This window comes from Lissotriton helveticus, chromosome 2_2 (genome assembly GCF_964261635.1).
Source record: "Lissotriton helveticus chromosome 2_2, aLisHel1.1, whole genome shotgun sequence".
NCBI classification, from domain to species: Eukaryota; Metazoa; Chordata; class Amphibia; order Caudata; family Salamandridae; genus Lissotriton; species Lissotriton helveticus.
In genome coordinates this window covers 460,937,481-460,951,524 of record NC_136060.1, presented here as the reverse complement: position 1 = coordinate 460,951,524, position 14,044 = coordinate 460,937,481, and the positions used below count along the sequence as shown (strand labels likewise).

Below are 14,044 nucleotides of genomic sequence, written 5' to 3'. Positions count from 1 at the left end.
TGCTCGCTCCCTTAAGATGGATGATGCCACAAGCACGAGTGTGTCTTGAAAATGACCAGAGCGACAGCTAAAGGTCCTCCTATGCAGCAAATGCGCACAGGCCGTTTTGGGTCTAGCCCCTGAAACCAGTGTACATGCAAAAAATAGATTGTCATCAGCCCCATGGTATAACACTAAGTTAAAAAACCTACAAAAAAATCTGCAGAGCAAAAGAACGACTTGAGGAAGGAATACTCAATCAAAAAAAAAAACAATACGGAGACGCATTAGCAATATACAAAGAAGCCATAACGGAGGCAAAAACCACCTATTTTACTGAGAAAATTATGGCCTCCAAAAATACTCCCAGAGAACTATTTAAAACTGTTTCTAAATTAGCCACCTTTGATAATCCCAAACCGTTTAAACCAACAGGACAGTTCTGTGACAAATTTGCTCATTTCTTCCATGACAAAGTGATCAAAGTATATGACGAATTCTCTACTGATACCAATGAAACTAGACAAGATGAATATGAGACGGACAAATCAAACACACAAGTTCTTTTAAAAAAGTTCAGTCCACTCACACAGGATAGAGTAGAGAAAATTATCATGGCAATTAAATCGGGCTCTCCTCTGGATCCCTGCCCGGACATAGTCATTCATATGGTCCCCGATATGATTGCCAATACCCGGACACCTCTCTTGAACAACATCGTCCATCAAGGACAGTTTCCGAGTTACTGGAAAAATTCCCTGATAAAACCGATTCTAAAAAAAACGACCCTCGATCCCTCGGAAGTTGCTAACTACCATCCCATTACCTCTATACAATTTCCATCAAAAGTTCTTGAAAAAGCATTAAATGAGAATTGCTGACTTTCATAGAATCCAACGACAAATTTGATCTAGCACAACATGGTTTCAGGCCACAGCATAGTACAGAATCTGCATTGATTGCAGCCGCTGAAAGCCTACGTGCACAATTGGATCAGGGCGGGAAGGCTATATTAATAATGCTTGATGTATCCGCCACGTTTGACACGGTGGATCACCTTATACTGCTTCAGCGCATGGCAGAAATAGGGATCATTGATAAGGCCGCAGATATCCTTCGGTCTTATTTAACTAACAGACAAGCTGTGACGTTAGATGATCACAAATCTCCCTCTTTTGTCATACCATGTGGGGTACCTCAGTGTTCAGCACTCTCACCTACCCTGTTCAACGTATATGTCACCCCACTGGCTAAACTTATTCGCTCCTTTGGTTTCACAGCTATCTGCTATGCTGATGACACGCAAATTGTCGTCTCTCTAGCTGCCAAACCAGAGATCGTGGCAGAACGTTTTAACCTTTGCATGAGCAATATTATCAGCTGGATGCAGAAAAATTGTTTAAAATTGAACACCGGGAAGACGGAAGTAGTCATATTTGGAAGGGACATGTCACTCTGGAACTCAGATTGGTGGCCTGGGACAGTAGGGCCCTGCCCCCAACCCGTAAAGGTAAAAAACCTTAGAGTTCTAATCGATGATCATCTCTCCCTATCAGACCAGGTCAATAGCATCACCTCGTCCTGCTTCTATACCTTGAAAATCCTCCGGAAAATTCTCCCTTTCATTCCTATGCCCCTTAGGAAAATGGTTGTTACGGCCCTGATTCTGTCGAAAATCGATTACTGTAAATCACTCTACCTTGGAGCCAAAAAGAGTGTGGTACATAAACTGCAGCTTCTGCAAAATGCTGCCGCACGGCTACTACGTAAACTACCTAAATTCTGTCCCATTAGCCAAGTCATTCGAGAACAGCTGCACTAGCTGCCTATTTCAGCTAGGATTCATTTCAAATCCATGTGTATTCTACACAAGACATTGCACGGGGAGGGACCCGGACAGATTAACCAATATATCGAGCGCTATGCCCCACAGAGATGTCTTTGCTCTGCATTGGCGTCCCTGCTTGTAGTTCCAAGGGTAAAGACGCTGAAATGGGATGGCAGAAACTTCCGACACTTAGCTCCAAGGCTATGGAACTCCATGCCCTTGAATCTTAGAACCCAAAGTAACCTACTTCAGTTCAGGAAGGATCTTAAAACCTGGTTATTTACTTGTACCTAACCGGCGGGCTGATTCTCCGACTGCACCCTATGGCAGCAAGCGCCAAGACGCCACAGCAAACAGGCGCTCTACAAAAACCCACATTACATAGGCGAGACCTAAAAAAAAAAAAAAGAAGAAAAAAAAACCTCTCCTGCCACCGTCCATACTGAAAAGACCAGTCATTACATTCACATATTGTCGCCTTGCTTAAAATCCTTTATTTTCATACACTCACTGCCTGCATCAACATGCCAGTTTCCCCAATTAAGCTAGAGTGCCTAAACTTATCAAAACGTTATTCCATAAATTCACTCCTGCACTGAACCTCAAACCCAAGGTTACTAGGACCTACATCAAACATTAGTCCCCAAAACTTACAAATTAGCAAAAATACATCTACGTATTAATTACTACATTACATCCTACATGATCAACAGATGCTTATCCTATTAGGCAACAGTGTTAAATGTTGATTTCAAGGAAACTATGTTTGTTACCAAGCCGAATCATATCCAGCATTACTATAATGTTTTTAGTTTACCTGGTATGTTTCATTAAGACATCTATTGTTGTCACAAAGTTATGTTTTATTGGTGGCATTGCCACAGTTTTAATTAAAAAAACTGATGAAAACAATTAGTAATAGCCATTCCATTCAACAAACTTTATTTTGGTCATAAGAGGCCATAAAAAGTAAAAAATACATATATAGCTATGTTGAGACAAATCTTGAAATTTCATTGATAACAGGTTACAAAATATAGCCAGAGAAGCATTTTAGTTTGTCCAATATCTTTAACCCAGTTGAAAACAAGGATGATAAAAACCAGATCATTGTTAAAAAAAATGTAATACTAAAAACGACAAGAATGCAGGGAACATTTTTTACAGTTGCTGAGATATGTTAAAAATGGCCCTATGCTTATGCCACATAGAATTGAGGGAACGGGACATGGCAAATACTATGGGGGACGGAGGAGGGTGGAGGGGTTCCGATCCTAAAATTCTATACACCTCCAAACACTGTGTACAGCCCATGTTTTTTACATAATGGTATGAGCCAACGCTGTCTGGCAGATTTGTAGCCAGGGCAAAAAAAAAAAAGAAGAACATGAATGTCTATCTCATCAGGACTGATACAAGCGGGACACCCAACGGAGGGATCTTTTGACCATTTATTGGTAAAAGCATTAACCGGGAGGCTCCCTGTTCTAAACTGGATATACAGCTTCCTTGCCATGGAGGGCTGTATATCATCCAGGAAAGGCTCAAAGAGATACTCGCCTTTTATGTTAAGAAAATCAGCCGTTAAGTGCCCGAGCTTGGTGTTCCCCTAAAGATCGACTAGTTTGAGCGATCTATATGCTCTTACAAGTTGAAGTCGAGATATTATCGGGGACACTTCCTTGGGATTACTCCACAGGTTAGGCATGCCTATTCTAGCGCATGCTTCTTTAATGTACTTGAGCCATGGCAATTTTCCTGCCCTCGGAAGTCCCAGGACCCCCTTGAGTTCTGTTTAATAGCACTTTCCCTTTATATCTGTGATAAGACTGATTGTGACTAATGAGGCTGTGAAGGCAAGGCTCATCTTTAGGTCGTCATTATGGTTATTACAGGTCTAGACTATTATAAGTGATTAAGAAAAAATATGTTACCTGTTAGTTATTGATTGAAAGCATTGTTAAAATAAACCCAAGTATTTAATAAATATTTTAGCGTGACTGATGTGTTTAAGTAATGAACAGGATCTTCAAACGTAGTTTGCCCACCGAGTATTTCCAAATTTGTGTACAGACCGGAGGTATTAGCATACTAAAGTCAGGCTTCTGCTCTACACGTGGAAGATAAAAAGTAACTTGGGGCAAATGCCTGAGACTGTGTTCCACCCTGCGTCGGCTCCTCCGCAATGGCAGAGGAGTGTCGCCCTACTGACTTGCCCAGAGCCAGCAAATGAAAAATAAAACTATATCATTTGCCGACTCCGAGCTACCCGGTGCAGGACGAGGCATGGGAGGAGGAGTGCTATGTACACTTTCTAAGTGCGCATATGTGTTTGGCCAGCCGTCTCAGGCTGGATAAACACACATGCGCACTTAGGTTTCTCCAGCCAGGCTGCATGGAACAGCTGGGCTGGCGAAACCCCTAAGACTCCCAGTCTTTTCAGCCCTCATAGCATGAAAGCAGCATGGGAATTGTTTGTACCAGGGGCTACTGGGACCATGAAGAGGACAGGAGGAGTGACATGAGAGGCGGTCGGCAGCTTCAGGTAAGTTCTTTTTTATTAAAATATATATTATCACTAACACCCCCACTCGGCCGCCACTGGTTCCACCATCTTGTGACATTTTACTGACCTTTGCTGTTGTCCAAGTATGCTTGGTTAAGGACCTCAGCAAAGGTTTCTTGCAACTTTTGATGTCCCAGTAGTCACAATGAAGGTCAGCCAGCATACCCGTGGAGTCCCGTTCTTAGCCTTGGGTACAAGTGATAGCAGGTCCAATCCTTCACATCTCCACAGAGGGCAGACATCAGGTCCAGTACTCTTCTGTTCTGTCACAGGCCCATAAATTGTTATCAGGTGACAGTGTGAGGGGCTACGTTTGATTCAATTCACTAGCCTGTGGGTGAAGTGTGACCCCTGGACACAGCGTCACAAACGGACAAAAATCACATCCTGTTTGCCTCAGTGCAAAGTATCCCAGAGTGCACCATTCTCAGTGCAATCCAACATGGCAGGATCTTTGTGACCCGGGAGTTATGACTGTGTTACACTGAGGGGTATGTCTCCCTCTGAACCACTTCAAGCTAGTTCTGGGGCCACCTCTCTCCTCCAATCAGGCAAAGTCAGCCTTCTCCTATAAAACAATCTTATAGATCTTCCAACGAAATAGTAAACAGCTCCTGGTTTGTTGCACCAAAAACCATGATCTGAAATTACAGCCCCAGGGGATTGAACCTAGGCTCAAAAGATGGCGGTCGCAGGGCAGTCAAGCTCCCATTCTGTAGCTTACAATCCACCTAAATCGAAGCTCTTCAGGCCTGAATCAAACCTTCTGCAGCAGTGCAAATGACAGATACTAGGGTGGCGCCGGGGCTCCCTCCTCCCAGCAGAAATCGGCAGGAGAAGCAGCACCGTGAGATAGACCTGGTGGAAACAGTAAGAGGCAAACCCACATGGTGTGCGCGTAAGCAGGCAAGCAAAGAGGGAGGCAAAAGCAAGCAAGCCACTTCACTACCCTTCTAACTAATATATTGCACCTCCATTGGAAAAGAAGGGGCAAAGAAGTCACCCTGTGGCCTACCAACGGGCCTTGTGCACCTACAGGGTGGCAATCTGAACTGGTTGGACAGGAACTCTGAGCACCATTTCTGGGGACACCAAGCGGGTGGCTGGTAGGTTCACCAAGAGGCAGACGCAAATGTCTGGGTCTCTTTTTCACACTTTGGAGAGTGAGCACTGAACTCTCCTCAATCCCCGTTTTGGAGGCTGGGATTTTTACCCAGCAGAGGTGGCAGAGCCATGAATGGAACAAGAGCAGAGGTAGCCTATCAGGAACTAATTGAGCCATGGCGCTGCCCATTCCGAGACACCCTCTTGTTGAACAGCTCCTCCTTAAGTAGGACTGTGCATTTGGACAACAAATGGGTCGAAATATGGGGACTGGGTCCAAGCACATAATCAGAATATGATGCCCAAAATCCTGACTAGCTCAGAGTGCTTAATCTGGACCCCTAAACCTGACAAGAGTACCGGCTGGTGTCTGCAACCTCTAAAAAGGACTACTCTAACCTCCCGAAGGAAAATCATGGAAACAGATCTACCCTTTCATTGTCACCTTAGGCATGCCCAAAGCAAGACACAAGAAATACACTAATTGGCATTTCAAACATTTATAGGAGCAATTAGATTCTTGTGTAAAACACATGCGCTGCAATTGTTAGTAGAAGGAAACAAAATATTTTTCAGCATTACAAGAATGGTGAAGATGATCAATAATTCAACCATCATAACATTGCATTGATTATATACATATATACCAGAATGATAACCCTACATAAAACTAACTATACTATAGAGAGCATAGTAAGAAGTGCTTTCTGGAAGATCTCTTGGACCAGCTTAACTATTTACTTGTGTGTGCTGTGTCCGGAAGTCAGTCTGGTGTACAACAGGCCGCCATCCTTTTCAGGCTAGTGATGGAAGTCAGCAGGGCTGGCAATTAGTCACTGGCGCACATTAAGATAATCCATGAAGTGCTCCTCTGGTAATCAAACAATCAGAAGCAGTTTATATGATAAAAACTGGTTCCGTTCACCCTGTTTCGGAGGATCTTATACTTGTGTTATTATTTGCCTTTTGGATTCAGAGATGGTTTCAAACGGAAAACAAAATACAAAATCAGCATGCTCAATGTACTTTATCCTTGAACAGAATGTACTGTGTATTGATAAAATGCTTACTAAGAAATGTGCTTGCAAGCAAAAGACTTCCAGAGTACGTTATGTGCATATGTAAACGTCACAGTCTAAAAAGATGTAAAGTTTAAAACATGAACTTGTAAAATGGAAGCTTTTGGGAATGGGCCCTGATAAACCTCACTACACAGACCCCAGTTAACCTCCTCCATACTAGCAAAAAGCATCAACTAATTTTGACAATGGCCAAGGAAGCAGGAGTAATTGAGTATCACTCTTCTTTGAAGGCCAGGCCAGTGTCTGCAATCTACCAACTTTGTCCAACAAGGTGGGATGTCTTCACTGAGAAACTGTCTGGGCTCTGATGAGGGGGTGGGGCAGAGGGGAGGGTAACAGCATTTGAGAGAAGTGCCACCAATAACTCCAAAAACTAGACCAAGAGCCCACGGTCGAGCATTAGAAGCTGAGAAACTCTGCGTTAGGGAGCCTTTGGATTCTAGGCACAGCTAGAGCTGGGGGCAAGGCAACTTAAGAGATTCTTAAGGAGTGAACAATGGGCACTAGACATTTAAACTGGTCTTGGCCTACATTTATCCTGGAGTGGAGACACTGCTCATGTTCCTGCCCAGTCACTGGCTAACAGTAACCTATAAGGCTGGTAATGGAAGCAAGCACGAGAGCCCCCTTCGGACAACCATAAGACATTATGGGGTTCATAATGAATTTCTCCTGCAATTACCTAGATAGTTCTCAAAAGTGTTGAAATGAAACCTGTGTAGTCGGGGTACCCCTCACACCATATTTGTTTCTCCTGATCAAGCCAGATAACATTACCCAAAAACACGAAAATGGGTAAATACAAGGCTATCAAGAAAACCCTGCTTATGGTAGAAGCATGTGTTAGAGAACCTAGGCCTGGAAATACTGACTACGCGGCAACCAACGACCTAATTCAGCTTCAGATAAGCTTGATAGAATCATTAAGACTAACTGAGACCAGAAATGCCACAGAAAACCTACTAAAAAGATGAGCAGAATGGGGCCATAAAGGGGAACTTCAGTCCAAAGCTCATGACACAGAAACAAGTTCAGGGACTCGCATACAGACCAGAACACCCCATACATATTGCATTCTACTCTCTGTGTTGCCCCTATGCTATTTTCCCAGTGTTGCTTCCCCCACACTACATTTATTTTGTTTACCAAAATCAAACAGAAAAGGAAAAAAAAAAAAAAGCTTGTGTGTGCTTGGTGCACATGCTGCTAACATGACATAGCTGGCCACATATGGTTATATTTTCTTTTTTTAAAACAATCTGCACAGCATCGGGGATACTGTATAGTATGGCTGATACCATTGCCAAAGGAAGAGGTGTGGCGCCGCGGCCAGGGCGACTGACTACGGAATCTGGGGATCACGGTTCGATCCCCGGCGCCGGCAGCAGATTAGCCCAGCACCATGTGACTCTGGGCAATAGCTTGCTTAATCTTCCCAATGGCCCCCAGCGCCTAGAGACCAGAACAGGTGATTGTTCGCGCTTTACAAATGTGGATTATTATTATGATAAAAAACAAAAGGTCCCAAAGGGGAGACCATTTAGCTTTGTCAAAGAATGTTTTAAAGCTGTTGACTATCATTTCATGAATAGTATCCAATGCACTGGAAGCAAAACATAAGTCTTTAGAAACCATTTTCACAAATTCTAACTCAGAAGGTGATAGAAGCACTCGAATATTTAGAACTGTCAAACCGCCTTCCTCAATGCACAAGGTTTTATTCAATACAATACAATCAATACAATAGTGGACAGCCTACATTCAATTCGAACTCTTTCAAAATATCACATATCAATAAATTATAGCAATGTCTTACTTCAAATCAATACCAAATTAAACACTAATCTCTACAAAAATGATATACATGTTGACAGAAAACAATAAAAAACATTTAAAATAAACAAAATCAAAACCTCAGTGGTAGAATTTGAAGAAAATGAGCTATATCTGTGAAAGACCTACAGGATAGGAAGGATTCCCACTCTTTATACAATATACCAGACAGTGAATTTGAGAATTTTCTCAAGTTGGAAGAGGGAAAAGGCAAAATCAGCTTGCGTAAACAAACGCTGAATATGGTCAGTGCTAGTAACACAAAAGATAATTATACTAAACTACCTTCAGGCTATTTAAAATCATAAATAATTAGGCAATAATAACCAAAGTACAAGACTAACATGGTTTGATATAAATACATTGCTGACCCAGAAATGTTTTTGACCAAACCTCAAATTTGGTCTTAAGTCACTCTTCTGATTGTCCAGAAGTATGTGACACATTTCACAGCTCAGTCTCCTGACGTTTTCACAAAACAGGAAGTCTAAAAACAGAGCATTCTGGCATTGCGATTCACAAAAATAAAAAACCTATACATGACTGGGATATTGAACGTCTTCAAAAGAAGTATTTTTACAACAATGCATCTGACATGGCACATTTAAATATTTCCACTGAATGATAAATAGTTTGGTACCTGAGGTGGTGAAATCATCCGCCAATATGGTGGAAGTGGTGATGTTAAAATCGCTAAGCGTGGTTGGAGCATCTGTGAAAACTGCAATGGGCACCGTTGCATTCGATTTCTCGGTAGTGGACACATCTGCAGCCACAGTCCCCTTCTCGGTCTGATTGGGAGATGCCAGAGTAGCATTCACTGTAGTTACATTGGAGGTCTGTGTCCCATTAGGAAGAGTGGTGGGTGCACCAGTAGCAGCTTCCGGGATTGAAGTAGGAACAGTGATGCTTCCATTGAGGTTGTGCGAGCTTGTGGTGCCAACATCTCCACTGTTGATCCTGTGACTGGAGTTGCTGCTGTTTGGGTCGGGAGCGAGTCCAATTGCAGGAGGCGCTGGAATGAAAGCAATGAATGCTTAAAGGAAAATGCAATACATAACACATACAGCGAAAAAGCAAACATTTCCTTCTCATTACATGGAGTCTCCCATTGACATTTTCCATCAAGATAACTCCTGGGCAGGTTGTGCTTTACCATACTGTGTGGATCGAAGGATCATCCATAATTAATAATGAGCCCTTCGATTCCCTAGTGGAGATCTTGTACATCGGCTCAAAGCTCCATTTCCGCTCTGCTCAGATGATTCTAGCATAAGCTATGTTTTATATTTAACTTGTTTTCTTTAAATGATGTTTAATGTCGACAAAGCAACGCTAATCTCTGCATTAACATATAGGCGCTCTCAGGAAGCAGAGATTTCAAGATAGATTTAGAATATCTCATCTTCCACAATATACACGTAAGCATGTCCCAAACCCTTATAGTCAGGCAGGACCAATGGGGTGGAGTGACAAAGGCTCATAAAGTAGAGATACTAGAGAAGATGTCCAGTCCAATCCAGGTAAGGCGTGTTGCTATGGTTTATAGCACAGATGCTAGGGGAGGGAGTCCATATCTTACAATCTAGGCAGGGCTCAGACGACGGGAGACCAGCATCTTTCTATGGCTTATATTACATACTGTGTTATTCTAAACTCAATGCACACACGATCAAAGGCAGGAGGGTATAGACTTACCGCTGTGCAATGTGAAGTAAATTTGGTATTGTCAGAATAAAAGTGGGGAAGGTAGCATGATGTGAGGAGGCCAAGTACGTGTCTCTCAACAAGCATGCAGTATTTAGTGACATGCCACATTGAGCTGGATTAAGTTCCTACTATACTCTATTGTAATTGTAGATCAGTGCACATTAGGGTGGTGTGACTTGGAGTTACTTTGTACAGCAGGAACTGTTGAAAGGTCTTAGTACTGAACTGAAACAGAAAGGCCTGGTTTGACCTGGACGGCAGCAAGTCTTCCAACAGATGAAGATGGTAGCTGGAAGCAGAGATACACAAAGCTAATTCCATAGACAAAACAACGGCTGTAAAAACCAAAAGATCTAGCAAGTGCTGTGGGTTTGGTCAATACATATATTGGCAAGGTTTTTGCACAACTTTATTGTTGCAGAAGCTGCCAGTGCCCTGTCAATCTGCAAAAAAAAGGAAAAGAAATGGCTAAAAGAAAAAACTCTTTTTGGTCTCAAGAAGTACACATTACCTTATTAACCCTTGGCACTGAAGGGATCCTTTTTTGTGTGTGGGTGTACAGCTTGTATAAGGGCAGATTGCAATCACGCACAGTAAAGCTAGCCAATGGACAAAGTGGACAAATCCATGCCTCCCAGCTTTACGCCTTAGAGGGCGGAAGAAAAATGTTATTAATAATGATAAGACCAAGGCATTATATGTATATTATAATTTATAACATTAGTAAAATCAAAAGGTCTTGGCTAGCGCAAGTTCTAATAAAAATATCCTAGACAAAAGTCATAATTATAGATTTTGGAAATGGTGAGTGGGACAGAAGCAAAGCTGAGATGGCTGCCTTAGTAAGGCATTTAAATTGGGGCTGTGCTGCAGAGCAACATGTACATTTGCCAACAGGATGTGTTCACATTTCACCTCATACTCGAATATGAATTGCAAGAGTAGGACAGAGTTGCGAGCAGACAGTCACTTTAACAAACACTGGCAAAGCCTTTGTAATGAAAGTGCCAAGCTACTGGCTCTACAAAGGCTTCTAAAAAAGTAAAAGAAAAAACATTTAAAATACTGTAGGAAAAGTAAACTAATATCTTGTGTATTTCAAAACTGTACACTGGATTCAATATTTTTAGTCTTTTTTAAAAATGGCATGGTCCATTTTGAGATTTTCTGAACAATGTAAAAAGAAAAAGGAGGTGTTTTAGTTTAACGCAAAACACTTGCTACGGCCTAATTTACTTTCCACAGAACTGAACCTAATGCTCCACCTATTGGTCCCCTGCTGCATCTCAAGCAGCAGATCTATGGGCCTTCAGGAGAAGAGCCCTTATTTTCAGCCATTCAAAGACCACCATATGTCAAACCCCTGCTGAGTGTCAGCCCCACTTCCATCACCATAACAAATCCTTTTAGTTCCACGGCATGAGCTGTCACGCACTATGTGGCACGAAGGAGATACAACAAAAACAACTTGATGGGTTGCACTGACACATATGAAATGGATTAACAGACTGCTAGCTCAAACCCCCACCTTTGGGCAGGCATTATGCTTAAGCTTGTAACACCTTACAGGCTTTCATCCCTGGGTCTTAATTAGTATTTCCAGGCTGTGGGAGATATGGACAGGGAATAGCAGTCATATTTGAACACTTAACTGAGGAATTACAACTACAGAAATCACATGTTATCATAGATACCTCCAGATGCACCATGTATTAGACTCCCATATACCAGATTTAGAGGTGTACTGGAATACAATCCACTGGAGGCAAAAGTAATAGTTGGCCCTTTGGGATCCGAACAGTTTATCCAAACTATATAGATCCATTCTCTTCAATTGCCCTGATCTCTTGCAGGACCACAGACTGGTCTGGAGACATGATGTGGGTGGGCTGGACAGTGATTTCTGGCAAGATGCTAAAATAGCCATCCGAACACTCTACATTCCGTCTACTTTCCAATTGATTTTCAGCTAAAAAAATTCTAAATAACATACTAAAGTCCTAATAGACTGTGTAGAAAGGGGAATACCAAATCCCCCCCATGTACATGATGCAGTGACTCAGGAAGATCATTTGACCTGCTCAGTTATTGCCCAGTATTGGCAAACCATACACAACACTGTGGCCAGCAGTCTTCATACAACCACACTACACCCAATAGTGGCACTGTTGAGAAACATGGCAGGATAGGTGGACTCACATAGTCTGAGAACAGATTTGGGCAACAACTTCTTGGAGGCTCAATACAGGAGGTACCCGGTACCGCTCCCCAACCTTGGTGGTCCTGTCCACGAGTATGGTCTAGGGTGAGAGGGTAGAAAACGAGCTGTACAAGAGTGATTGTGCTAAAAAATACACAAAAACAGGCCTACCCACACAAGTGAGATACCATTTGTATTTGAAGACTTGGGGGAATGCTTGGTGGAAGAAAGTCTGCGGCTCCCTGCAGATAGAACATTTCATCACAGAAATGTGAGGGGAATTAGTTTTTTTGTAATATTTTGAGGTTTACAAGGGATTTTGGTTAAAACAACCTGGTATGGGGGGGCGTGGCCAAGATGGCGATGGTGTGAGACATGTTTCTCTGTCTATCCCGCTTTGGCTTGCTGGGCTCTCCTCGCTGACCCCCATTAAGCAGTAATCTGCTGTCCTAAAGGCTATTAATAAGTGAGGGCGACTGGGGGTGCTTTCCTGGCACAAGAAGCAGCGCGAGCAGTCAAACGCTTGATGGCATTTATCGCCCGGGGCGAGTCTGTAGATCACGCCTCGGTTTCCGGATCGTCAGCAGCGTCCTGCTGCACCAGGGGAAGCGCTGCGGCTTCAGCTCTGGGAGAAGCGGAGAATAGCGGAGAACAACCGCGGCTGGGCCAGAGAGGAGCTGCTGTAGCGGGAGGCTTCCAGCCTGGGCTGCTTTGTACCACAGGGCCAGGGAGGCGTGCCCGGCTGGACCTCATCAATTGCGTCAATCCTAGTGGAGGCTCAGCGGAGCCAGAATGTTGAAATCGCATCACCTGGAGAGGATCGGTATCTCCCACCGACTGACGAAGAGAGGCCGTGCACTGGGAGAAGGCCGGCTCGCGGCGGCTTGAGCAGCGGACCTGGGCAGCGTAGAGGTGGAGTGGCCTCTGGCATCTGAGAGCCCGCTGCATTGGTGCTGCCGCGCATCTTCGCCGCAGATCATCAACCAGAGCAGTAACCTGACTGGAGAGAGTCTCTTCCGAGACGCTGGGACTCACGGGGCCCAGCTAGCCCAACAGCTAGGTCCAGCTGTCAACACGGAGGTCTGAGCACTCTACGCAGTAGGGTGAGTCAGATTCAACCCCCCTGCGATGCCTACGTAGCCGCCCTGGTGGGTCTGGATAACAGAGGGCAGAGTGTGTGCCTTGGCGGGAGCGCTTTAACTGAACCTGCATGCCTGGCCCACCACTGGTGAGTACAGGCCGCCCGCGCCCCTAGGGTGAAGGCATAGACCTTTGCAAGCAGCGGACGGCATCTGGGGCTGTCTCGGGAGGCCATTCCCACTGAGATTTACGGCAAAGACAAGCATGGCACATGGCCCAGCACAGTGATCTACTATGTAAGCACGCATTAACTACCACAGTGCCCAGCGTCTGAATGACCTAGCAGATGCTTAGGAGGACAGGGAGAACCACGCTCTGTACAACATCTAAAGACACCACTCGAGGTACCGAATAGTAGTGGAGCCTGGAATAGAGGAACCCTAGCACCGTTGCTAGCCCTGCGCTAGGGTGTGTACAAAATCTACGCAAAGGGAGGAGGTCCTAAAGTGCTATAACTCCTCTCTAGACTTGAGATCTACATTCGACCACTTTCTTCACCCCCTGGAGCAGCGAAAGGGAGATGGGCCTCGTGGAGCTTTGCTGTCAGTGATGCAGTTACAGGTTGGGCCCAAGAAGTGTTTAACCCAGCTCCAGACTCTGGA

The 14,044-nt window shown here is 43.9% G+C and overlaps 1 protein-coding gene across 4 annotated transcripts in view; it reads right to left on the bottom strand.

Annotated features, from left to right (window-relative positions):
• The window catches only part of PTPRA (protein tyrosine phosphatase receptor type A), a 724,758-nt gene that overhangs the window by 409,430 nt on the left and 301,284 nt on the right, over nt 1–14,044 (bottom strand). For all 4 annotated transcript variants that reach the window (XR_013608377.1, XM_078678706.1, XM_078678707.1 and 1 more), the window contains one exon: nt 9,033–9,407. Coding sequence is in view for 3 of the 4 variants with exons in the window: in XM_078678706.1 (XP_078534832.1) it covers nt 9,033–9,407 (375 nt within the window). In the remaining variant the exon portion in view is untranslated. The remainder of the gene's footprint in view (nt 1–9,032; nt 9,408–14,044) is intronic.